Source organism: Dysidea avara, chromosome 1 (assembly GCF_963678975.1).
Source record: "Dysidea avara chromosome 1, odDysAvar1.4, whole genome shotgun sequence".
Classification (NCBI taxonomy): Eukaryota; Metazoa; Porifera; class Demospongiae; order Dictyoceratida; family Dysideidae; genus Dysidea; species Dysidea avara.
Genome location: NC_089272.1, coordinates 30,744,249 through 30,771,611, shown reverse-complemented (window position 1 = coordinate 30,771,611; position 27,363 = coordinate 30,744,249). Strand labels below are relative to the sequence as shown.

At 38.1% G+C, this 27,363-nt stretch overlaps 2 protein-coding genes across 6 annotated transcripts; one reads left to right on the top strand and one right to left on the bottom strand.

The window, feature by feature from the left end:
* LOC136261403 (adhesion G-protein coupled receptor D1-like) lies at window positions 1-26,355 on the top strand. Its single transcript, XM_066055411.1, has 11 exons — window positions 1-220; window positions 8,687-8,843; window positions 10,006-10,072; window positions 20,964-21,030; window positions 21,085-21,182; window positions 22,473-22,599; window positions 22,719-22,760; window positions 22,824-22,892; window positions 23,277-23,328; window positions 23,603-23,683; window positions 26,202-26,355. Exons 1-11 carry the CDS (start codon window positions 164-166, stop codon window positions 26,234-26,236), a joined length of 852 nt encoding a protein of 283 aa, XP_065911483.1. The 5' UTR covers window positions 1-163; the 3' UTR covers window positions 26,237-26,355.
* On the bottom strand, window positions 11,768-18,814 carry LOC136261317 (protein starmaker-like). Of its 5 annotated transcripts, XM_066055312.1 has the most exons (12): window positions 18,580-18,800; window positions 17,806-17,958; window positions 17,519-17,757; window positions 16,895-17,050; window positions 16,229-16,285; window positions 15,909-16,139; window positions 15,799-15,861; window positions 15,686-15,745; window positions 15,334-15,469; window positions 14,807-14,887; window positions 14,395-14,493; window positions 11,768-12,325 (listed from the first exon to the last, which is right to left on the bottom strand). In XM_066055312.1, the coding sequence occupies exons 1-12, from the start codon at window positions 18,623-18,625 to the stop codon at window positions 11,949-11,951; spliced, it is 1,698 nt and encodes a 565-aa protein (XP_065911384.1). In that variant the 5' UTR covers window positions 18,626-18,800; the 3' UTR covers window positions 11,768-11,948. The 5 variants fall into 5 exon arrangements, with proteins under 5 accessions (XP_065911384.1, XP_065911375.1, XP_065911398.1 ...); XM_066055303.1 differs by having other exon boundaries at window positions 17,519-17,958; window positions 18,580-18,804; XM_066055326.1 differs by lacking the exon at window positions 14,395-14,493 and having other exon boundaries at window positions 17,519-17,958; window positions 18,580-18,813.
* Window positions 26,356-27,363: the final 1,008 nt, after the last annotated feature.

Here is a 27,363-nt window from a genome sequence, read left to right as displayed (position 1 = left end):
CACCTGTTATCACTGTGACAAGCTTTATACCTGAATCTACATCCAATTCATCAAATAATACATCTTCATCAAACACATCTTTAACAAATTCAACAACAACTAATCAAACAATACCAGGAACATCAGCAGATGATGAAGCATTATCAATTGTCAGTTATATTGGATGTGGTATATCCATCATTTGTCTCTTGGCAACAATCATAATAATTGTATTATTCAGGTTAGTTGCTATTTTAATGATGTTGTTTATGAAATAACTATGTAGCTAATAGCACAGGGAAACTAAATTTGTCAACCGCTTTTTTTGCTATCATTCAGTTACGGTAGTACTGTATAGTGGTGTTTGGTTTTCTATTCCTTAAAAACTAGCCTTACGCTTCCTTCATGACAGTGTGACAGTAGTTGTTAGGCATAATCAAGCCCAAAAGTTCCTTCAGAGTTACCCCAAACACTTCCAACAAGTTTTCAACTGGCTTGCTGACTTCTGCAGTAAAACTGATGCCTTCGGCTAAGCATAACTTGTCTACAGGTAATGCTATGGGCTTGATTTCTCCACTGTTCTCCATCACTTAGTCCCAAGACATGTTGTTTCACCTACCACAGCAGCCACAATGGATACAGGGCACTGGTCCAGATGAGAAATTTGCTTTCTGACATTTGGTTCCATTCTACCTTTTGATGTGGTTTATGTGGGTTCACTAGTCAATATTTAATGTTGTTACAAAAAAGGAAACAAACAAACGTAATGAAATTAAAACAAAAGCTGTAAAGAAATAAGGGAAGTCGCATACACCTGCAGTTATAGCGGATTATTCACTATTTCAGCCATGGCTATACTATTCACTACAGTAGCTATATAAAACTGAAATAAGGAGTAAAGTACAGTATGCCAAAGCCATACAAGTACTATTTTTCCATCCTGTTAAATAAATCTAATCAAAAACAGCCAAGTTGTAAAAAAAGGTGTGGCCCCTAAAAAGGCCATGGGGAAAAAATATGAAACCCAAGGTGGCGGCCAAGAAATGGCTGTGATGGTAGGCTAACGGTAAAAATTTTAATAAAAACAATTCGTGTGAATTAGTGTTTCGGCACCAAATTCACTTGAATTTTCATTATTAAAATTTTTACCATTAACCTATACTATCGCAGCCATTTCTTGGCCGCACATCTTTTTTCACCATGGCTTTTTAGGGGCCGCACCTTTTTTGGCTGTTTTTGATTAGATATCACTTCTTTTTGTATTTGTATACCCCAAAGTTGGCCATAGGTCGGCTTTGGGGTTTTTTAACCTATCCTTTTTCTTTACCACAGGAAGAATAAAAAGACAAAACAGATTTCAGGGGCTGAGCCAGGAGTTGGCAAGGGGAGGGGCACAAACAGGCCAAGTTGTAGATGGTTGGGGAGAGCCAGATTCTCTTATTAGTTGCTGCATTTTTGAAGCAGCAAATAATCACCTCTTAGTGGTGTCTCACTGTTAATTTTGCCATTTTGATTTTTTCAGGTGGTTGTGAAGTCTTAAAAGATGTTTAAAGGCTCTGAATGTATTAAACAACAGCAACACGATAATCATTTTTAGTGGCGCTTAGTACGCACAAAAGTGCTGGGTAACAATTTCAATGTTACTTATTTTGGCTTTGGTTTGCTTTGGTTTAAATGCTATATTAAAATGTGCATATTTTCATAAGTTCATAACTGATCTTGGACTGACATAAAGTTTAGTAGCTAGCTATTTTAATCAGAAGTATGGCTGTCTCCACCACAAGGTGAGGGGGGGGGGGGGGGGAGAATTTGCCCCAAATGCCCCATACTGGATCCGCCATTGGATTTTTAATACTTCAACTGTTTTTGGTCTTATCAGTAATTATACAAATTATATACATATATTTATTACTTGTCTAATATTCCCTACTGGATAACTTGTTCGCAGCTGATCTCTCTACTAAGGGACATGATCATGAAATGTAGCTGAACTCTCTACAGTTTGATTTGTTTGTAGCTGAACTCTCTACAAGGTGACTTGCTTCTAGCTGATCTCTCTAGACAGTGACTTCTTTTAGCTGATCTCTCTACAGGGTGGCTTGTATAGCTGAACTCTGTACAGGGTGATCTGTTCATAGCTGAACTCTCTACTGGGTGATTTGTTTGTAGCTGAACTCTCTACAGGAGGATTTGTTTTCAGCTGAACTCTATGCAGGGTGATTTGTTTGTAGCTGAAGTCTCTACAGGATGGTTTCTTTGTAGCTGAACTCTCTACAAGGTGACTTGCTTCTAGCTGATCTCTCTAGACAGTGACTTCTTCTAGCTGATCTCTCTACAGGGTGACTTGTATAGCTGAACTCTGTACAGGGTGATCTGTTCATAGCTGAACTCTCTACAGGGTGATTTGTTTGTAGCTGAACTCTCTATAGGATGGTTTCTTTGTAGTTGGTCTCTACAAGGTGACTTGTTTCTAGCTGATCTCTCTACAAGATGACTTTTCCTACTACAGGGTGACTTGTATCTATAGCTGAACTATCTACAGGATGATCTGTTTGTAGCTGAAATATCTACAGGGTGATTTGTTTGTAGCTGAATTCTCTACAGTTTCTAGTTGATCTCTCTATAGTGTAACTTGTTTCTAGCTGAACTCTCTACAAGGTGACTTCTTCTAGCTGACCTCTCTATAGGGCGACCTGATCTTTCTGCAGAGTGACTTTTATCTTGCTGAACTCTCTACAGGGTGATTTGTTTCTATTAAAACTATCTACACGATGATTTTTTTATACCTGAACTTTCTACAGGGTGATTTGTTTGTAGCTGAACTCTCTACAGGATGATCTGATCTCTCTACAGGGGGTGATTTGTTTGTAACTGATATCTCTACAGGTAGATTTGTTTGTAAGTGCATGAACTCTCTACATGGTGATTTGTTTGTAGCTGATTTCTCTACAGGGTAATTTGTTTGTAGCGTAACTCTCTACAACGTGATTTGTTTGTAGCTAAACTCTCTACAGGGTGATGTGTTTCTAGCTGATCTCTCCATAGGGTGATTTTTTTGTAGCTGAACTCTCTACACATTGATTTGTTTCTAGCTGATCTCTCTACAGGGTGATTTTTTTTGTAGCTGAACTCTACAGGGTGATTTGTTTGTAGCTGATCTCACTACAGAGTGATTTGGTTGTAGCCGATCTCTCTACAGTGGGTGATTTGTTTGTAACTGAAATCTCTACAGGTTGATTTGTTTGTAGCTGAAGTCTCTATAAGGTGTTTTGTTTGTAGCTGATCTCTCTACAGGGTAATTTGTTTGTAGCTGAACTCACTACAAGGTGATTTGTTTGTAGCTGATCTCTCTACAGGGTGAGCTGATCTCTCTACAAGGTGTTTTGTTTGTAGCTGAGCTCTCTACAGGGTAATTTATTTGCAGCTGAACTCTATGCAGGGGATTTGTTTGTAGCTGAAGTCTCTACAGGATGGTTTCTTTTTAACTGAACTCTCTACAAGGTGACTTGCTTCTAGCTGCTAGCTGATCTCTCTACAGGGTGACTTGTATAGCTGAACTCTGTACAGGGTGATCTGTTCATAGCTGAACTCTCTACAGGGTGATTTGTTTGTAGCTGAAATCTCTTGTTTCAAACTGATCTCACCATAGGATAACTTGTTTGTAGCTGAACTCTCTACAGGATGGTTTCTTTGTAGCTGAACTCTCTACAGTGTGATATTTTTTGTAGCTAAACTCTATATAGGGTGATCTGTTTGTACCTGAACTTTTTACAGGGTGATCTGTTTATAGCTGAATGCTCTGCAGGGTGATTTGTTTGTAGTTGATCTCTCTACAGGGTTTCTTTGCAGCTGAGATCTCTACAGGGTGACTTCTAGCTGAGCTCTCTCTTGTTTCTAGCTGATCTCTTTACAGAGTAACTTGTTTGTATAGCTGAATTCTTTACAGGATGGTTTTTTGGTTGCTGAACTCTCTACATGGTGACTTGTTTGTAGCAAGATTCTCTACAGAGTGACTTGTTTGTAGCTGAATTCTCTACAGAGTGACTTACTTGTAGCTGAACATTGTATAAACTATAAAGTGACTTGTCTGTAGCTGAAATCTTTACAGGGTTACTTGTTTGCAGCTGGTCTCTATAGTAAAACTTGTTTCTACAGATGAACTCTCTGCAGGGTAGTTTCTTTGTAGCTGAACTCTCTCCACAGTGATTTGTTTGTAGCTGAATTCTCTAGAGAGTGTAGCTGAACTCTCTACAGGGTGCATGACTTGTTTACAGCTGAACTCTCCTCAGTGTGAATTGTAATGTTCTGATTCTACTGAATCACTACAGCGATATATTTGTAGCTGAACTCTCTATAGGGTGACTTGTTTCTTGCTGAACTGTCTATAAGATTAACTGTTTGCAGCTGAACTCCATACAGAATAACTTGCAATGTAATAAATTCTATAGTGGAGTAAATAAATTAGCTGAATGCTCTGTTAGGGTGACTGTTCTATTAGAGTATCTCGATCTCGCATTTGCTACATGGAGTTGGCTTTCGAATCATAACTCAGTGGTTTTGTAATCTGATTTTTCTGTACTACTGCAAGGACTTTCTATGAAGATTATTTCAGTTATACACCAATTTTCAGCTCATTTCTCTAAGCAGTTTGCCTAGTAGGCATGAAAACTAATACTTTTTTATTCATAAAAATCGATCACGTAATTGTGACACAGGTTGGGTTTTGTGTCATATCTCCATGGTCTTTATCTCAATTCCTTTCAAACCACCAAAAGGCACTCCTCGATGGTTACTCTATCTACATAGCAATTTTCAACTCATTCCATGAAGCGGTTTACCCTGTACGTAGGTTTGACAACAAATCGATTTTGTTTTACGTGAATAATCGGTCATGAATCCTAAACCATTCATCGGATTTCCACCAAATTTGATACTAGGATTTGCCTTTGGACTCCCTTTCTGTGTGCCAAATTTCGAGGAGATTGGAGTACGCTTTTGCATTTTATAGCAATTTTTGCAAGTGTACGAAAAGACGAAGAAGAAAAGAAAAACGAAGAAAAAAAAAATCAAAACGTTGGCAGCTCGTATCTCGGAAATGGCTGGAGCGATTGCCTTCAAATTTGGAATGTAGACTCCCCTAGCTGGCGGACAACTCTGTAGCAAATTTGGTTCCAATTGGATAAAGGATCACCGAGATACAAAGGTGTGAAAATGACGTTTTCTTTCTTTCTGTTAATATACCCACAGTGTGGTGCGCCAGCTTCTTGGGCCACACAACACACTATCGTGTGTCTTGATCTCCTTGACATATTAAACTGTTATACTTTATTGCCATCATGCCATACATGGAGAATTTGTAGTGAACTTCTAACAAAACAATTGTAAAAAATGTGATGGTAATTTGTAAAATTAATTTGTTAAGTTGTTTCCCCAGGCCTGTAGTTCATGTAATCTTTAGTAGCAGAAAAGATCTGCTCTATAAAGTTTCACCCTGTGCAAATCTCAAACAGCTGCTTCAGCCAGCTTGTACAAGTAATAGCTGTAACAAGGGTATGAGAGCATACGTACATATGCCCAATAGCCCGAAGGCCACAGGCCCAAGGACTGAGGGAATATATATATATATCAGGTAAAGCCCGAACACCCTGTGTTACAGCTAATACATAACACTTCCAATCTGTAGCAGGCTAATGCCTGCCTGAAAGATTCAATTATGGGTCACCAGCTGATACGTTCTGGCTACATTTGGCTATGGTAAATGGATATCACTGAGAATTTTGACTACATGAGTTTAATGTTTTAGTCAGTGCTGTGAATCATTAATATCGTAGTTACTGAGTTTTAAAGGCCTAGATGGGTAAGCTTGCCTGCAAAGTAGTTTTTTTTGTGTAGAGTGGTATAATTTTGTGTTATCAGTAGTGGTCTATATTCGAAAATGTATGGAAACGGTTGCTATAGCACTAGTTCTCACCAACATTTTCAACTAATAGGATAGGGAGGACAACAAAATGCTTTCCGTCTGAGTGGCTTTCATGGCCAAATCCAAATAATGCATACTAATCACATGAGTATTAATTGATTCCCACAATCAATGTTGGCTCTAACATGTAACCATGTATCTGTCATTGGGCTGCATTGCTACATTGCGAATGTAGCTTGGGTGATTCCATTGATCTGAGGTGTGAAAGTGATATAATATTGTGCTCATGGTTGTATCACTGACAAGAACTTGCAGTAAACAAGCTAGTGCTGCAGCCACTGTGGTTACATTTGCAAGCACTCAGTTCCGTTGCATTACCTTTGAGCATTAAGGTCATTTGCTTGGCTTAAATTGCCTGTTACAGTATATGTACAGTAACTCCACTATAAAATGATTCCAAGTTGCTGTAAGGAAATGAGAATTGTTGTTCACTACCCAATCACACTCTCTAAGCAATCATATAACTCCACATCAAAAACTTTTCGTGCTTGTGTGGCTTCAGCACTTGCATGACTAGCGAACCATCTTTTAAATGTCCACTATATTATGGGACCTCCCTTGTTTTGCTACTTATAACCCCTACCTGAAACTTACAATTCCTTGTACTTGTTATGATTATGATTAATAAAGCCACAAATATTTATCTACTGTGTAGTCACTAACACTTTGGCTAATGTCAGTGGCTATATGTGACCGGATTTCACATAACAAGGCTTCCACACACACAAAATCAAACTTACGTTTTTACCAGAAATGGATTGCTGGCCTAAAACACTATCATATTCCACACTGTACTTCCTTCAGGACTGGCAAGTCTGGTTTCTGTGGCAGCCTTCTTCCGACCCTGTCAAAGCCATGAGTGGGAGATTGGTGCCATTGAATGGCCATGGCTTTGTGATAATGGTGTGTAGTGAGCTGGGACTTCACAGAGAGCTCGCCAATAGTGTTCTCAGTAAATTTGGAGTGATTTGAGGGCCATGGAGGGCCATGGAGAGCCCAAACGTGGCCTCTGGATTCCAATCATCTTCTTGCTCCATTTTATACCCCTACATTGGGGACTTCACAGAGAGCTCGCCAATAGTGTTCTCAGTCAATTTGGAGTGATGTGAGGGCCATGGAGGGCCATGGAGAGCCCAAACGTGGCCTCTGGATTCCAATCGTCTTCTTGCTCCATTTTATACCCCTACATTAAGCCCACCCACCACCCTCCCACCCTATTACTACCACCTGTGATATTATTACCCGCTCGAGAAAAGCTGCCCAAAACAGGGCTAATTTTGGGTATCAGAAATGTATACACCCACTCAGTGATAGCTAGTAAATAGATGCATACTTGGTGCAAATTTTGTTTGCACAGCTGTAGGCACTGGGAAGTTATTACACAATGATTACTTAAAATCGCCATATCTCCTAACAAAGCTTTGTGCGTCGAAGTCGGGTTTTGTCAAATTCAGTCACATATTGTATTGTACTATATTGTACTATATATACTACAGCTGTGGTGGAGATTAAAAGTACCGCACTTTGGTACTGTATATATAACTGATATACCATGGCAAACTGTGCTATATACCAAAGTGATATACCACGCTTTATGGCTATATAGTATAACTTCACACATTCCGTGAAATCCTTACCTAAACAGTAGGCAAGTAAATAATAACAAGCACCTCAATTAATTAAAAAACATTCACCTAAGCAAGAAAGAGGATTTTGATGAACTCTTGTCTAATTCATGGATAACTCAATAATTGCAACTAGGTGGGTGTGACACTGCTAAAGAGTCTGAAATGCGTGATCTATCAAGGATTTCTACAGATTTCGATTTCCAACAGGTGCTGTTTCACTATAAATTGGTATCTATAATCATTTCATTTACTGGGGTGTAGAATATAACAGTTATAACATGATTACTCGGGATATGACTAAATATACACACTAGCAGTGTGCACTCTCTTGCATATATTTTAGCCATATCCCTTGTAAGCGTGTAGGCTAATACAGCATGAGGCAAAGCTGAGTGCTGTATTTGCCTTGAGACACCCCCGAGTGCTGTATTTTTCGTACACACAAGTATAAATGGTGTTTTAATTGTTCTATTTTACTTCCTGGTCATCTTGCTCGAAGCGATTTTCTTGAGTACCCGAATTGCTTCAATTTTTGGTGATCAGACTATCAGTAAGTTGTCATAATTATAATCTATTTGTAGTCGTAGAATAACTCTGTAGGATTAGTTTGGCTAGTTTTAGCGTTTGACAGTATCATGCATGTAATCCATCGTGCTGTCTGAGTAGGGTTATTTTCATAACATTCCGTACATAACAGCACTGCATAATTGTACTGTATTTGCCCAATTAGCTGCATAACTGTACTGTATGACTCATACAGTACAGTTATGCAGCTAATCGGTACAATATGAAAAATACAGTACATGACAGCACTTTGATCCTCCCACGCAAAGTACAATAAAGAGAGAATTTATGTATTAATCAGATATATAACAGGACAGTGTATTGTACTGTTCTGTGATGTAAATATAGAAATAATGCAGTCATTGTGTAACTTTTCATACATATATGGGCATGCAGCATTCAAATCTGACCAGTCTGAGTACAAGGTTGGCAGAACAGAATGAAACATGCTGTTACTGCATGTATTATTTGTGTTACGTACTTGCATATATGCTGCATTTATGTATTATTGTCTAACTTGTGTCTCACATTATAGGCAGCATGTATAATGGTGACTGTGTTGCTTCATTATTTCTTCCTGGCTACTTTCTCTTGGATGTTGTGTGAAGGAATTATAATTTATGTCTTGTTAGTAAAAGTGTTCTATGAAGGATTCTTCAAGAAGTTAACATTTCATTTTCTAGTTGGATGGGGTAGGTTTACAATTGCCTAGTTGTAAATTGTTACATAAATGTGTGTTACAGTTACAGTAGCATAATTTTCAAACTTCTATGCATGCAAAATCATACCTACATTCTTGCCACAATTACGTACACTGTTACACTAGTAGACTACCAAATTTCATCTTTTGTTATCATTTCTTTGGATTCAGTTTGGAACTGGTAGGGTATGATACGTTTCTGGAGCAACTTTTTCTTAGACTCATTGAAAACTGTGAGTAGAGGTTGGGTGCCATTCAATGGCTTGTATTGGTGTGTAGGGAGCTAAACTAGCATGAAGAGCTGGCTTATATATAAGATTCCCATCCACCACTCCTATGTGTCTCCACTTGTAGCTATGTAACTTACTACTCACATGAATAAAGCTGTCCAGAACAGGGAAGAGTTTGGATGTCATGTAATAGTTATACAAAGGCTGCGAAGGATTGTGCTGATATATACACCCAAAGCATGAGGGCCATAGGCCTGAGGTCTAAGGGTGCAAAATCTGACATAGTAGTGGTATACATATCACTCTAGGCATACTTACATAATACGTGTAGGTGAAATGCACTCACATGTTTCTTTTATGCATCGGTATCCTGTGATTGACAGTGGTTTTAATAATGTGGCCTAATAACCATTAGAACTTTATTCATACATCATTATACTTTACACACAGCACCAGAAAAGTTGCAATTGTGGGATTCAGTTTTTTTTAGTTTTAACATTTTGTACTACACTAACTTTGCTATTGGGACACTAAGTAAATAGTTAAGTAGTTAGGACTATAAGTTACAGGTACTCACCTATTTAAATAGTTGTTTGGGAAAAGTGCAGGTGTGTATTTCTACCCACAACATGTCAGCCAAAATAAAAATCTGGTTGTTTTCTTTGTGTCTGCTCAATGGTTGGCATGTTTTGGGTAGAAATACGCATCCACACATTGCCCAAACAAATATTTTACTGATTATTCATTGTTTAGCAACCATAAACTGGTTGAAATTTAGCAACTACACTGAGCCTAGCATAACCTGAAAACCCAAACCCACAATTAAACACTCCATGTCACTCAATATAACGATTCAAAGCGTATATCTTTGGGAATCAAAGCCATGAGCAAACCATATGTATTTATATGTACATTTTTTTACAGGTTTGCCAATACCTATAGTGGCTATTACTGCTGGGATATCACATGATCATTATGGTATTTACACTATGTAAGTTTGTGATGATAATTTTTGTGTAGCTACCCAATTTGTGTACTTTTCTGTCTACCATCAAGATAATGGCAACACATAATTATCCCTATCGGCAACCTGTGTCTTGCTCAGCATCATAGGTGGCAGAAAGAGGGGGGGGGGGGGGGGGGGGAGCTGGGGGGCTAAGCCCCCCTCCCCTTAGAATGATATCACGCTGAAATTATCCTTCTTGGAGTGGTGCTGAAAACTGTAAAGATCGATATACGGTACAGATTTAACGCAACGTCGCACTCTCGAGTGACCCACTCTGGAGAGCAATCCGTTATGAACTAGAGTCTCGAGTAGTCATTATCGAATACGAGGTCGAGCGCTCGCACCTGAACTCGCAGTTGCGAGTACGAACGTAAGAAAAACACTCGAAGCGAACAAGGCGCTTACTTATTAAATAATTTGAATATGCGCCAGACAAAAAATCTATTTCGAGCTGTCAAGGGCAAGCAGAATGACCTGAGGTTAGTTGATCAGATACGTACTGTAAAACTTATGCTACATACGTACATATACATAATTTATACAATGTAATGTTTTTAAAATCACTTGCGGGTAAAGTCAGTTTACTCTCGAGTGGACTCGACAGTTCAGAATGTCGACACTCTGACAAAATGCCAAGGCTCGCCCTGAGTGTAAGAAGAAGTGCTCTTAGCTTGTCTAATGCAGGATATTCTGTGGCAGATATAGAACAAATATTGAAGAAACAAAAAGTTGCTACTACGAAGCGAAGCCTGTATCGTCTGATTAAAAAATTTAAGGAACATGGAGTGTACACGGATTTGCAACGAAGAGCTCGTGATAGGAAGATTACACCAGAGATGTTGAAAATGATTAACGATGAACTAAAGCAGAATGATGAAGCCACAGCAAGGCATTTGAGAGCAATGTTAATAGAAAAATATCCAGACTTGGAGGTGACTTTATCTACCATTAAACGCCAACGCCAGGCGTTAGGGTGGGTGTGCACTAGACCCCACTATTGCCAGCTTATTAGAAATCTGAACAAAACCAAAAGGCTGGTATGGTGCAAGGAACAGCGCCGGGTTAATGAAGATTTTAACAATGTAATTTTTTCAGATGAGTGTACGATACAATTGGAACACCATGGCCGGTTGTGCTTCAGGAAACGGAAAGAGCCTAGAAAGCTTAAGCCGAGAGCGAAACATCCCGCAAAGCTGCACATTTGGGGAGCCATATCTGCACGTGGAGCAGCCCGTGTTGTTATGTTCACTGGCATAATGGATGCTGTCCGCTATGCAGACATTTTGAGTGCCTCTCTTGTGCCATTTATAGCTGACCGATTTTCTGATTCTGGAGGGCATAGGTTTCAAATGGATAACGACCCTAAACATCGCAGTAATCACATAGAAGATTACTTCGAAGAGAAGAACATCAATTGGTGGCCAACTCCACCAGAAAGTCCCGATCTGAACCCCATAGAAAATTTATGGGGTTCATTGAAACAGTATTTGCGAACTAAGCACAAACCAAGGGATCTCAACCAGCTCAAGGAAGGTGTAATAAGCTTTTGGCAAACACTAACACCAGCCGTATGCAGAAAATACATTGGTCACCTACGCAAGGTTATCCCAAAAGTCATAGAATTACATGGTGAACCTAGTGGTTACTAGTGCAACTGAAACATTCAACATGCTACTTTTGTACTACCTTGAACATTTATCATGATTAATTTTCAAATAATGAAAGTGTGGATATAAGAACATGATTGGATATAAAAACATGAAAAGTTTTTAACTGTTTCCTAATAAATCAAAAAGCTCAGTTCCAGTTTCAGGTCAAAAAAAAAAAACCAAATCCAGTTTCCAGGGAAGTAGTATGACAATCAATTAAGTCCTTGCAGTTGTTTTTTAGTGGGCTTGTTACGAAGACGTCGGCAACTCTCATCAATTGAGATTATACAATCTGCCCACTCTTTGGAAATGTCGGTGTTTTGTGACGGAAAATACTTGAAAGAAGTACTCTTAATGTATTTGATAATTCTTGGATCTAACTGTTGTTTATTGCGTCCAGAGACATTCGATGTCTTTCTAACTTGTTCCGTAAACAATCTTCTGGTCAAATGTACGCTCATATTCCTGCGTGAGCAGCTTTTCATAAAGATCAAAGTAAGTTCACTTTCAGGCAATAGTCCAGTTGGTCCTCGTGAAGTTGGTGGTGGTGGTGTAGGTAGTAAATTTGCTCCACTCCCATGTGCAAGCTCTAAAATTGAAAATATAATTTACCATAATGTTTGTTGGACGTAAATAGCTACACACACTTTAATAAACAAACACAGTACAGTGTATCTTTTACAGTGTCACTTATATTATAGTCCATGCATGAATAACAGTTAACATGCCCTCTTAAAGCAGTGCAAGTTCTGGTAATTTGCATTTAACAGTGTCTGGATATCCTTTCACAAAGACATTGGCACTTAGTTTGTGGGTGACCACAAGCCAAAGGTATTTGTTTTAACCACACCTCGAGTTAGTACCAGTCCCCTAGTACTTGTCAGCTCAGATAGTATAAAATGCATTTATAGCCTGTTTACTAGTGTCATCTTTAGATTGTGGGTTGCATCAAACCCTTTGTAGTACTTTAAAACTCTTGCATTACTCCGTTAATTAGTTGTGTCCAGACACAATATTGACACACTGTTTCAAGCACTGCTGTTTTACGTGACACACTGTTTCAAGTAGTGCTGGGCGGTATGGCATTTTTTGATTACGGTACGGTATTGAAGAAAATACCCCGGTATTCGGTATTTCACGGTATTCAGCTTGGTAAGGAACTAATAATATGTTTTTACAGTAATTGTTAACTGTAACTACTCACAATTGAAAGTTACCCATGGCCAGCAGTAGGAACCAGTCTATTTTGCTTTTTTTCTACCTATTTTTCTTTCCAGCAATTCTTTTATTTTTCCCCTATTATGCTCCATATTTTGCTCAAGAATTATAAATTTTGCTCAGTACTTATCTTTGTTAATTGAATATTTCCAAGTGCAAAGCTACAGTTTCGCCTTAAAGTGACTGTTCTATTAGAGCTCGATCAGAAATTACTTCTAACATGTAAAGCAAGAAGCCAGCTAATATTGCTTAACATGTGTGGCTGTTTTATTAGGGTATATCGATTGTCACTTGTTGTTCCTGTAACAATTAGCTATGCATTGTAGATATTTTAGCGTGTCTGACTGTTTGATTAGAGTATCTCGATCTTTTGTGCAATTTTTATGTCCACTCCACAAAAGTTGCACCTATTATGCCAGCATTTTGCTCATTGCTTTTACCCAACCATTATGCTAAAAATTTTGCTGGCGAAATCGACGGGTCCCTAGCCAGCAGGTTATAAAAATATTTTACTAACTACATGACAGTAGGCAGGTGCTACAATGTAACCTGAAACCTAACAGTTGCTGTTAGGAGAGGCTTGTGGTCACCACCAAACCACCAACACATAACCCAACCACCTTGTCTCTGGCTTCCTGCACACTAGTCACATTCATGCTGGTATTTTCAGAAACAAATACCTTTGAAACGGTTTAATGAAAATACCGCGGTATACGGTATTTTCGGTATACCGCCCAGCACTAGTTTCAAGCACTGCTGTTTTACACAGACTTTGCGACAGATCAGTTTTAATAAACTGTTTACAGCACTGCTTCATAAATTTTTTTCCTAAAATTTGGTGGTCAATTGTGAAGTAGTGAAAGCCCTTATTGATTCATTTCCAGTTTCCAGCACTTACACTTTCTCCACAAGCTGCCACCATCTAAATCTGGTAATGAGCAAGAAGGTATTTCCTTAAACTCAAGCATTACCACAACTTTGGAGCCATTTTAGTAGTGTTGTGCGATACAGCTAAAATGGTGTATCTCAAACCTTGTGTAGTCATGATATGATACCAATATGGAATATAGTGAACTTCAGCCAAAAAGCAAAGTAATTAACTGTGTGGGTGGCCGTCAAATTTTCATAGTTTAGTTCCAGACATTACAGACCGTGTAACAAGCTTCAAGTCTGAGAAACAGGCGAACAGCTCTGCTACACTGTACGTTGTACAAAACCAGACCTTAGCATTTCCATGTGCGAATAAAACATTGATAAATGTATTGCAATATCGATATTGTGATATTGTATATGTGTATCGATAATTCGATATGTATCGCACATCACTACATTTCAAGACATAATGTAAATTTGAATAACATAAATGCGCACCTCTATGCAAGGAGTATGACATATAACACTTGTGTGCTACACGCAATCTGAGCTTTCAAATTTACTGACCAGAATTGTTAGATTCTAAGGGTTGTGCACCGGGCCCTTGTGAAGTTGGTGGCGGTGAACAGTTAGGTAGTACATTTACTCCACTTCCATGTGCAAGCTCTAAAATTGAAAAAAACTTTGCCGTAATGTTTATAGGATGGAAATGGCTACACACACTTTAATAAACACGAGTACAGTGTATCCTTTACAGTGTCACTTATAGTTCATGAATAACAGTTACATTCATAGTTTTAATTATAGTTATTTTCAACTACTACGAAGAAGGTGATTCTAAAACTCTAGTATCACGGCAGTGGTGGAGCCAAGAAACATTAAATTTGAATACACAAATGCACCTCTATACACAAATGCACCTCTATACAAGGAGTATAACATAACACTTGTAGCACACGTAATCTCTGAGCTTACTTACCAGAAAAGCTAGATTCTATGGGTTGTACAATTGGGATTTGCTCTTGTCGAACATATACAGGTCCTGCAAGCTCACTAGGTCCTACACAGTACATTACAGAATTAAAAATAGAGACGAAAATGAGAAACTTTAGAAGAGCTGAAACAAATATTTGATTCGGTTAGTACAGAAAGTATTCTAATACTTAAACATTATTAAACAATGCCACGGTATACATAAGCGTGGAAAATTTTAGGGAATCACACTTGTAATTAAGTGAATTTCGTGTAATAGTTCAAGTTTCCTTTCCGATGAAAAGTGATTCTAGCGTGTTCAAAGTCTATCCACGGAAATGAAAACAGCGAATTACTTTTGCGACTGTTTCAGTAAAAACTTGCATTTTTCGTACAAGCATGCATATTGGAAAAAATGGAATTTACAAAATCTGATATTTGTTTCAGCCGTACTTTAGAAATAGAGTTCGGAAAATACACTGATGAAAGCAAACAAACACCCACTAGTAATATTTGCTTTACTACCAAACATACCTGAGTGGGTAGGTGGTTGCTGCATTGCTCCAAACGAATCCAATTTTGACGACACCATTACTAACCCTCTGGACATTACTTGAATAGATTCCTGCAAAGACGACACTGTCTTATTCAGATCTTCATACTTCTGATCCTAAACAAACAAGCAAAAGGTATTGAATAACACCTATTGTGGCAAAATAGTGTACACACAAATCAAAACCAATACCAATAAACGTGTTGCTCCAAAATGATGACCACTATTTGTTAACAAAGCCACTTTAGTGGAGTTTGGTGCCAAAGGGCTATTAAGCATAAAATGCTTACATGCCACATAATAAAGTGTACCACTATGTAAGTCAAAACAAACCTTAACATCAGCTGAACTGGGTAGAGAAGGATGCAATTCTGCGCTCATGTCATCATCATACTAGTATATTAAAACTATACTAAATTTTAACACAGCTAATATAGCATGCATACCCTATTGTACAAGAAGTCATCAAAATCCATATAGAATGGATCCTCTTGATACATTTCAATCACCTAAAAGTATCCAGAGCATTTTTTGATAATCAGACTGTTATTCTTACTGGTATATCAATTTCTTGGGTGTTCACATCACTAACGATTTCTTTGCTCATAGCATCCGTACCAGTTTCATTGCTCATCACATCCCTATCAGTTTCATTGCTCATCGCATCCCTATCAGTTTCATTGCTCATCGCATCCCTATCAGTTTCATTGCTCATCGCATCCCTATCAGTTTCATTGCTCATCGCATCCCTATCAGTTTCATCGCTTGCCATCTTCCCTTTGTCTACCTAGAGATAAAAACATTAAGCATTCCCTTAATTCTATTTAAATGGCCCTTCGGATCTATAAGACACTTTGTCGAATTTATAACACTTACTTTAGTGATGTCAACATCTTTAGGGGTGTCAGGACCAACCTCCAACACCGGCTTTTCCTAGATCAAAGTAAAGTATTATGTATACATTAATTGAGGTTACAATTCTGTATGCAGTACTAAATAAGACAGCACGAATGCAAGTAACTCAGTATAATAGCATTGGCCAGTGGTTTAAACGTGTAGAGAACAATCAAGGAAACCCAAAACGTGTAAATCACAATGGGATTTGTGGTACTTTTGATGATATCATAAGCCTAAAGCTTAAGAAATTTATGCAGCAGTGTGGTGTTTTGCATGCCGTGATGCCACATTTAAAGACTGATTGCACTTGCTGTCTATCCTAGTGAGTTATCTCAAATAGACCCGTCAGCCTTGGTGAGTGGTAAAAGTTGTCTCTTTTCATGACTTTCATTGTGCACCCCAACTTGCTAATATCCAGCTGGAAGATCTAAGCTAGTAAAATAACAAAGCTTTCCAAACTGGTCCAAGTTGTAGATTTTTGGTTAAGATAATTCCCAAACTGCTAACCAGAATTACCTGAAATTTTGAGTATCAACTCCATATACACTGTAGATAATGTCAAGAATAATAGTAAAAAAAACAAATGTGCGAACAATACGGGTTTCGGTTGAGACGGTCACATACATATAGACACAACACACTTACCACCTCTTTTTTCTTAGTCCTTCTTTTCTTTGCTACAGTATCACCTTTCAATTTATCACCCTCACTCTTGGTCTTGACTTTTTGGACAGGGACTCTCCTTGTCTGCTTGCTACCTGTCTGCTTTTGCTTCTTAACAGCAGTATCAGATTTACACTTCTGGGATAAAAGTAAAAGAAATAAAATATACAACACAACCTGTTGAAATAGAGCATGCCAGTCAGGTGATTATAATTTTAATAGCATGCCTACGATAACCACAACATTCCAACAATGGCTTATAGTGGCCCCACCTGGTTAGTAGATCACCTAGTAACAGGGCATTGTATGAAAAACAAGCTGACAGGTCAGACTATTAACCCTCTTACCGCCACATACAAGTGTTAGTGTATGATGCCGTAAAAAAAAAGTGACCATAAAAGAAAACAACAAAAACTTCCACCTGTCTAGCATTGTGATTCCATGAGCACTTATCTGATAAAATTTGAACAATCCATTTATTTTCCATTCTAAATTATGAAGCAGTCATAAAAATGTTTGAAAAAATGCAAACTGGTTGGGTTTTTTGTTCAGTGGGTCATCACATATGATTAGTGATCAGAAAAGTTAGCAACCAATTCAACATACCTGCTTTCTTTTGTTTTGCCTGGGTTCAACATTCTCTTTTCCATCACGGCTATCTTTGCACTTATCTTCTATCTGATCACTGCATGTATTATCCTGTGTATCTTTACTACCATCCATTTCAATCTGACTGTAGTCATCCATGAAATTCTCTCTGTCCTCTTCACTACCATTATTTGACTGGCTGTCTTCATCATCCTCATCATACTTTTCCTGGTCCTGCTTACATTCTTTTTGTGTTCCTGCAGTTGTGCTAAAATAGACAAACAACAGAAACACACCTTTCTTACCTAAAGACAATATTTTTACTTCATAAATGGCTTTTCCCTCCGTGATTTGAGCTATACCATCAATAAACAGGGATGTTCCTTTAAGCATACGAGTGGGAACAACTGCAGTGTAGATCTCATCGACGTATTCAATGAAGGCATAAGGAGCTACACCTGTAAAAATTTATGTGCATAACTTTCCAATAAACTTAAACTAGGCTGTGCAACAAAACATAATATATTTGCACTTCTAAAATAATGAATACACATTTTAGCTAACTGTTACAAGCACTTCTGTCAAGTGTGGGATCCAACTGCTCAGGCTCAATCATGCTGCAAAGGCACTTCTAATACTACTCTAACACATTACATAACAGTGTCTTTTAAATTTACTGTTTATCTAAGCTTGCAACACCATGTGACTGCTTTCTCTTTATAAAGCCCAGTATGGAATCCATCTGCTCAAGCTCAATCATTCCACTAAATAACTTCTAATACTACTCTAACACATAACCTAACAGTGTCTTTTAAATTCTTACTGTTTACCTTAGCATTTACTGTGCCATGTGACTGCTTTCTCCATTTAACGCTCATTCTATCAAGTTTGCTTAAGCTCGATCATGCACCTAATCCATCTGCTAAACCACAATCATGCTAGTAAATCACTTCACTCTAACACATCAAGGCCGACTATTAACGGAGTTTTAGTTTTTTGTTGTTGTTGCATGCCGTGAAATTGGTTATCTGCAAACACTCTATAACAACTAGCTATACACAAACAAAATAGAAGTTTACTTTTCTTTGCCTTTGTTGACCTTTTCGCCACTCTTTCTGATGCCATCACAATCGCTCCTCGTCACAATCACACACGACACAATCACACAACACTCTCCTTTGCACATGCGCACACTATTGCGTGAAATATTTAGAATTGTGCTTTTATTTAAAGTGATAAATTGAAGGCATTGAAGATCATACAACATTGCTGACAGGATCTCACTAATGATTGCTCCAAACTTCACTAGAGCGTAAGTCATTGGTTTTAATCTAATAAGCGCTTGTACGTATCTAGTATTAAACTAATAAGCGCTTATGATATGTATTAGCATTAGGCACCACTTGCTCGAGCGAGTGTAGCAACCCCTCGAGCAAACTCTCATTCGAGTGAGTACCCCCTTCGAGCAAGAGCACTCGATAAGGAACGCTCGATCGAGTGCGGGTGCTTAGCGAGTGGTATCCTATGACTCGCGCGCGAGTGCGACGTTGCGTTAAATCTGTACCGTATTCTAATAGAACGCTCAAATACCCTAATAGAGCAGTCAAGGCCTTCATAAAAATGTGTTCCTAAAAGTAGCTATAAAAAAATGAAAGAAGTTGCCTACAGCGAGAATCGAACCAGGTATTTCTTACTTTAAGAGTTGGTGTCATCAGGTGTTTCCAGGTACATAGCTTTAGGCTGTTTTGTACTGCTTATAAATGCTATATGTGAACCAGTCTGAGAAAACCGGCCTTATCGCCCATGTCAGCAGATTCAATTTTTCACCCAGGACACACAGTTACATTAATAAACTATCTAATCCCACATTTAAAATCAGCTAGACTTGAGTGGTCTGGTTTTGCTGGCTGCTTTTCCTGAGCCCAGTGGTGATCCGTACGTGTGGTGTGGGGCCTTAATGGAGCTGTGGTCAGCCTGGGAATGACTATATGTGGCTGTACAGCTCTGTGGTGTTGAATAACTACCTCTGCTGTGAATTTCCTTTCATTTTAGCCAGTTTTGAGACCTCAATGGCTCAAAACGTGGCCTAATTCATCCCTTGGCCTTCCTATTCAATTTTTGAACACCATCTTGCCCGCCTTCCAGGGCCCCCTCCTCCCACCCAATTTGCAGCTCGCCTGATACAGTTAACCTCGGTTTGAAACTATCTAAAACAGTGGGAAACTTAGTTGTTGGCTACTTGCACAGTGAATGCTCTGGAATGTAAGGAATTGGTGTAAAACGTGTGAAAATTTGGTACACATAGCTTTGTAGGTAACGAGCGTCAGGGTCACCAATGTAGGTAACGAGTGTCGAGGTCTTGAAGGATCGGCTGCAGGTGAAGGTAGCATGTTCTTATGATGACTTGGACAACCACTGATAACAATGTGAACATGTAAAACATTTATACAAAAGCGAAGACAATGAACATATGTTGTTTACCTACTGTATGGCATGAAAAGGTGTGTGCAATCAATAGTCTATTGTCACTTGTAGCATGGCTTCTTCACATAGCTGGTGATGGCTTCTCTGTAGCTAAAGCCAGCTGCTACAGCTTCAACCATTGGCGAGCTACAACACACTAAATACTTAAAACCGGCATTTCTTGATACTTTTAAATAGGCGATAAGCCCGGTTTTGTCAGACTGGGTCACATATGTTCATTAACCTTGTAGTCAACAGCTTAAAACTTTGCCAAAAAAAGTTTAACTGGCAAATAGCTAACCTGTTTTAATTAGTTTTGACTAAAAGTTGGTGTTTTAGTTAAAATGTTTAAAATTGTACCTTATAAATTAATTTTGGTAAACTTTGACACATTGTGAAAGCTAAAATGGCTACAGCTTCTGAGGGCCACAGCCCCCCAGACCCCCTGCTGCCAGAGACTCTATACTCCGGTCAGCCCCCCCTCATATCAACTACTTCCTCTGCCACTGCTCAGCATGATGAGATACGTGCATACACAAATGTGTAATCATGATTGCAATAAACTGTGTGCACTTCACGTGACCTTAACTGTAAGCAGAATGTACAGTAATAGTGCTTACCAAATAGGCCCCTTTGTGGTGGATTTTGGAGGTGCCTAAGTTACTTAGACCCTTTTCATGTTTAATATGCACCCCCAAACACTGGTAGTGCTGGCAACACATCATATCACCACCTGAATATTTTAAACCTGCAACAACAGTTATTGGTGAAGTAATGGCTTGTTTCTACTAATTAAAATGCAACATTTCTCTGTCACAAGTAGCTGTCAAGAGTGTTAAGGTACAACAATTACATAATGGGTCTAAATAAGTTAGATTTCAGACCACAGGGGTCTACACAATTTAGTAACCCGATGGCCCTGTGTCGTGGCACCTGAACAGACTGTGATTTATAAATTTTAAACCTATATTTATATTAATAATGCACACTTCCACTCTAGTTGCTGGTTACCAACAGAGAAAGGCATTATATGGGCATTTATTGCTCCAGTGATATTTATCATTGTGGTAAGTGTAGATTAGTGTGTGTGTACATTACATGTATATTATGTTGTGTTACAGTGCAACAGTGTTATTATTGCACTAGCAATATTTGCCATCTTTACTGCATCACGAAGAAAAGTGAAAAATCGTCAGATGACTGAAATCACTGCAGCAAAGTTAGTCATGACAAAATACTTTATTTTGTCTAATATGTGGATAATGGATGTACAGGAACTGCTCAAATGCAAGTTTACACTTGCAACAAGTAATTGTACATTTCTCAAGTTGCTTTGTTTGTCATGGTTACCCCTCTCAACAAGCAGCTGTTTGTTTTACAAGGACAAATCTACAGTATGTTCCAACTTGCCAGTTGCAAGTGATTAGGTTCTACAGTAACACAGACACAGTACGAAAACAAATGGTATCCAGTCAGTAATATTTTAGTGACGTCTACAGTAAATAATTCCGAATAAGGGACTGTAATCTGTAATCCAATGTATAGTAGCTACTACAGGTCATTATGCATGCTCAATTTGAGGTGTGGTGGTGGAACTAAAGTTTGTTGTGGTCCTTATATCATGTGTCGTGCGGCCAAGAAAGCCGGCGTGCCACACTGTAGGAAGAAACAAAACATGATTTGGCACATATGTAGCTCCATGCTCCCTTCTCAGATTGGAATCATTTTTATACTGCAAATGCCCTCCTCCTTCAGGACCCCACATACCAAAGTTGAGCAAAGTTGCATAACGCAATCGTGAAATATAAGCCTTCAAAATTTGGTTTAATTTTTTTCTTCGTTTAGAGGGCTCGGAGGGCTTAGATTATTCCTTTTGCACACTGTACAAAATCCATTATAAAATGCAAATGCTTAGCTTAATTGTCTTGAGCTTTGGTACACTTTAACAACATATTGCAACAATATCATGTACCAAGGTTGGTGCACATCTGAAGAGTTATGAATGATTATTTGCACCAAAAAGGCCAACTTGTTGTCATGCCTTCACATTTGGCACACATTAGGGGAGTTTTAAAGGTGCATCTTGGCATCAAGTTTATGATGAACACTTGCAGAGTTATTAATGATTATTCACAGTAAATAAGACCAACAATATGTTGTCATGCCTATAGGGTAAAACACTTTTGAAAAGAAGCTCAAAATTGGTACAGTATGTAGATAATATCTCAAACCTTTCATGTTTTGGTAGAATTCAAAGTAACAGCTAATACAGGCAAAACACGATAACAAAATAAACATTTCTGTGTGGGCACTCCATCTATAGGGCATTTATACAGCAAACTCCATCCTGTTTCATACAGGCATCAAGGAACTCCATAATATTTATGTGTAAAATCTTATTATTGTTCATCCTGTTAATAGCACACTTGTCTGGTATGGCGCACCAGCTTGATAGGCTACACAACACATCACCTTTTCTTAATCAACATTAGCAATTTTATTCCTGCAGGAAACTCATCAGGGCTGCAATATTTCTGCTGCCTACTTTAGGAGTGACGTGGATATTTGGAGTGTTAGCAGTGAATAGTGAACATGTAGTATTTGCATGGATCTTTACAATATTAAATTCTATGGGGGTAAATAAAACTTAATATTATACAGTAGTTAATTTCACATGTGGATATGTATATGAATGTGAAAAATCGAATGTAAATATGTTAAAGCAACTTATGTATTCTATTATTTATTTCAATAGGGGCTGTTTATATTTGTATTTTATGTCCTACAAAATGATAAGGTAAGGAGATACAACCTGTACAGTACACACTAGTATACACTATTAATAATTAATTCCATACAGTTCATTGAGACAATGTCATCCTATTTGGGAATACAAAACAGAAAACATACTGGACGTTCAGCTGTCAAGGTCTGTTTAATATTTTGTATAGTCACCAGTAACCATGCACTCACCTGTATGCAGTATTGACTATCTCTCTGCATCAACCAACTTTAATAATTTGAGAAATTTTCATGCAAATGTAGTAATCCACCTACCTAATAAAGCAGTAAATGTGTAGAGTGTGGAAATAAAACAATTAGATTTGTACTCATCCCTTTCATAGACTTGCCCTCCTGATCTATTGTTTTCAGATTGTAGCTTAATTAAGAGGTAAATACAGCAAGTTGTCTCTTTTGCAGTTAGAATATCTTGAGCATTTATTGAGTCTTGTGGCAAGCTGCCAAGTGCTGGATCTAAATGTTCATTTACAATTTGTTGCTATGGTGTATAAACATGTGTTGTTATGTGCAGCTGACATCAATCAACAAACATAAGACTATCTGCCAGTCTGCCACTATTGAGAGTAAGTTGTGATAGCTACTGCACATCTATTGTATGTACTGTATACTTAAACATGTAACAAGTACATCACATGTGTACCTAAATTGCCAAGTACAAAAGCTAAGAAAATATAAATGTGCATTCTATTGTATAATTACCAATACACATCACCAATACTGCATTGATGTGTGCAACAGTTTTAGCCACAAAACATGTACAGTACGTAGCTATCATTCCAACAGTAATTTTGCCTTGTGATTTGCACGTTCTCAGAATTGTAGTATATCTTCTTACAGCCACTCCTGATTCCCAAAAAAGTGATTTTCATAAATCTATTACTGATCTAGATGTGGAGATCTCTGCAGGCTCTAATAACAGTAAGAGTGTACACATACCTACATATGTATGTACACACAGATACTGTATACAGTATAATAAGGTCATATAGTATGGTAGTACTGTATGTATCATACAGTACGATAGTACTGTATATTAGGGACATCGAAGATGTGGGGGCGATCCATGATATAATATAACCCAAAAACCTGCCGCAATTTTTCCTCACAACGACATGACAGTATTGGTTGGGTAAAACCAAGCCCAAAAGCATCTTCAGATCGACCCGAAACGTTTCCGTCGAGTTGCTACAGAATTTAAAAAAAAATTTAGTCAATGGAATTTTCTACTGCCTGCCTACCTGCCTGACGCCTTCAGTCAAGCGTAGCGAAAAACTGGCTACAGCTACAGCCCTAATTCTTTCGCAGAAACGTTTCTAGATCGCTTAAGAAAAAACCTTTGGTATATTGATAAACATACAATGCTTGCGCTATTGTCTTACCTTTTATCCTTCTTTACCATGGCCATCAGTCTAGGTTCTACCGCGGAGTGTTAATAGACTACAGTATGGCTTCCATACCAGTGTGTATATTGCATCAAACTATTCGAATATTCGTGGTCGCCGGTTGTACCAAAAACACACGCGTACGTCAGACTCGCTGTTGATATCGATCAGAGAGAGCAACTCACGGCGAACTATATAGCAATGTGAAAGTCAATAAATTATAGTTTAATTAGTAACAACACTGTAAATTCAGAAGTGTGAAGTTCATACTGATGGTATGACTCCTGTGGTCACTTAGTGTGGTTGTCATACTTCTGAAGTATGAGCATCACACTAAGCGACCGCAGGAGCCATACCATCAGTATGAATATCACACTTCTAAATTTACAGTGAATGTTAAACCGAGTCGGGTCATCCAGGTCCTGCTTTACAGATTATTCGGGTCTGACCCTACGTGCTAAATTAAATGTGGATGTGTTACCACACGGCATGGCGTAGCTCTGCTTCTTTCATGAGCCACGCCCACTTACGTAAGCCACGTCCATTCATCAGTGTGTAGGTATGCACGAATCCACGCCCACTTACGTAAATTACTGTCTGTAGACATATGGTAGCCATGCCCATGTAGATATGCACGAATCCACGTCCATTATTGTCTGCAGGCTTATGTAGAGCCATGCCCACTGATTAGTTGTTATTATATGAGTTATAATCGTGCTGTGAGTAACTCAGCAGATATTTAGTGGTCATGAGCTTGCAAAAAAACTTCACAAACAAGTATAAGAAAAAATTGGGAATTTTAAATTAGATTAGGGACAATGTATAATGCTGCAATAAAAAGTACTGAAACAAGCTGGATCGGAGTAGTACGTAATGTCCAAATACTGTAAAACAATAAGAAGTGAGTATCCCTACTGTGCAGTGTAGCACAGTAGGCACAGTAGGGATACTCACTTCTTATTGTTTTACAGTATTTGGACATTACATACTACTCCGATCCAGCTTGTTTCAGTACTTTTTATTGCAGCATTATACTTTGTCTCTAATCTAATTTAAAATTCCCAATTTTTTCTTATACTTGTAATAGTAAGGATCATGAAGGTTGTGCTTCTGCTTTCCTGCCAAAAATAAAAACCAAACACCAGTTGCACTTTTCCGCTTGGTGAGCATGTTTAAGCCAAAACATGCCTTCAGAGTGACCCAAAACGCTTTCAACAAGTTTCCATAAAATTTTAATTTTTGTTCTGTACCCATATTTCTACTGAGTAATGGATTAACTAACTGACTGATGTCTACAGCCAAGCACATATACAAGAGTATAGTTTGATTTCTTCACTACTGTTGGGCCCAAAACATGCTATATATAATGAGTCCATATATATTATAATGAACTCATGATAATACATATATTATGTTGCCTACCACAGCAGTAACTAAACTTCAGTCAACACAAAAATTGTTGATACACTATGTACCCACTTTAATGGCATATAGCAGAGAAGAAATTAAACAATGAGAATGGAATAAACAGAGATTGAATTTCAATAATTGATACATGTACGTACTGTAGTTGAGTTGCTTGCTCAGACATGTGATAATTGATTCTAATATAAGTATGTCTGAATAACACCATTGTACTGCAAGCAAGGAGAAATGAAACTAAGAAGGAGGGAAAATGTTAGCCCATGATGCATGAACTATGCCAGAAGGTATTCGTCAGGTTAATAACAACAACGTCTAAGTGTAACTTGTAAAAATAAAACCCGTAACATCAACTATTGTAAGGTTATGGGCATCAGTCAGTTAGTTAGCTGGTCAGTCACTAAGTACAAAATTTGTAGCAACCTATCAAAAGTTTTGTACCACATTGAAGGAACATTTGTTTGGTTATATTCTTATCATGAATTAAAGTTGAGGCTGATTTTTGGTTAAATTTGGTAGGAAAATGTAAGCATTCGTGAACTCAACTATAAAGTATTATTGTACCGCATGTTTTGTATACAGTGAGATTCATATCAATGTTCGCATTTTTTATCAACAATATTATGGTGTAGGTAAACTACCAATAGAAGAAACAAAGTTACACTGACTGTTTAAGGTGTATATAAATGAGCAACATTATACATATTACACAATAATAAACGCTACCTGTACCACTAAATATAAATGTTTATAGTAGTATTATTTTATTTATTATCAATAACAATTGTACAAGTATATAAGGAAAAAATAAGAATTTTAATTTTTGATTAGGGATGATAGAAATAAAAAGTAGCGAAACAAGGCTACACCTTCAGATAGTGGACATTAAATCCTAATTCAGTCAATACCTATGACTTTACACAGCATTAATGTAGTTTGCTCACCTCTAATGTACTTGTCTCCGATCTTTCTACATACCACACAGGTGTTACTGACTGGTCTATTCACACCACCGTAATCTGATGGTGGTGGGTTTGGTGGGTGTACAAGGACTCTGTCTGCCGTGGGAAAATTTAACCAAAATTGAAGGCTGGGGCTTAAATGAGAAAGTTATATGTATATTAGATGGTTTGGTGAGTAAGTTTGAGTGGCAAAAAGGATTTTTTCAGATTTTTGACATAGCTTGGGTGTATCAGGTATCACTTAGTATACAGGAGGTAGACCCTAGCTTGTACTATCACATCCAAGATGGAGATGCTGAATCATGGTCAGATGCACACCCGCCACCTTGTATTCAGCCATACTTTTCCTCACACTTAACTCTGACATAGGATACTGTTGCTGGAACATAGGGAAGTATTGACTCCTACCAGACTGCACTTGAGACTGGTAATATATATATTTTTTGTTTCTTTTTTGGTAGGGTATACTCTGACAGTGGATACTTTTGCTGGCACATAGAGGGTACATAGCATTAACACTGACAGGCTCCTGCCAGACTGTACATAACACAGGTAGCAGGGATTTTTTTTAGGGGGGGGGGGGGGGGGGCAAAGGGGGAATTTTGCCCCTGAAAATGATTTTGCCCCCCCCCCCCCCCCCCCCCTGAAATATGCTTCAACTGGTTCAATGATAAAATTAATTTTTAAGAATGATAATTAAAATTTTATGATAAGTAAATTTTAGGTGACTTAAGTTCTGCTCCCCCTCGAATTTTGAAAAGCTCGAATTGCCCCTCCTGAATTTATTTTCTAGAAAAATCCCTGCTGGTAGCACTGCTTCTGTGACTTTGGG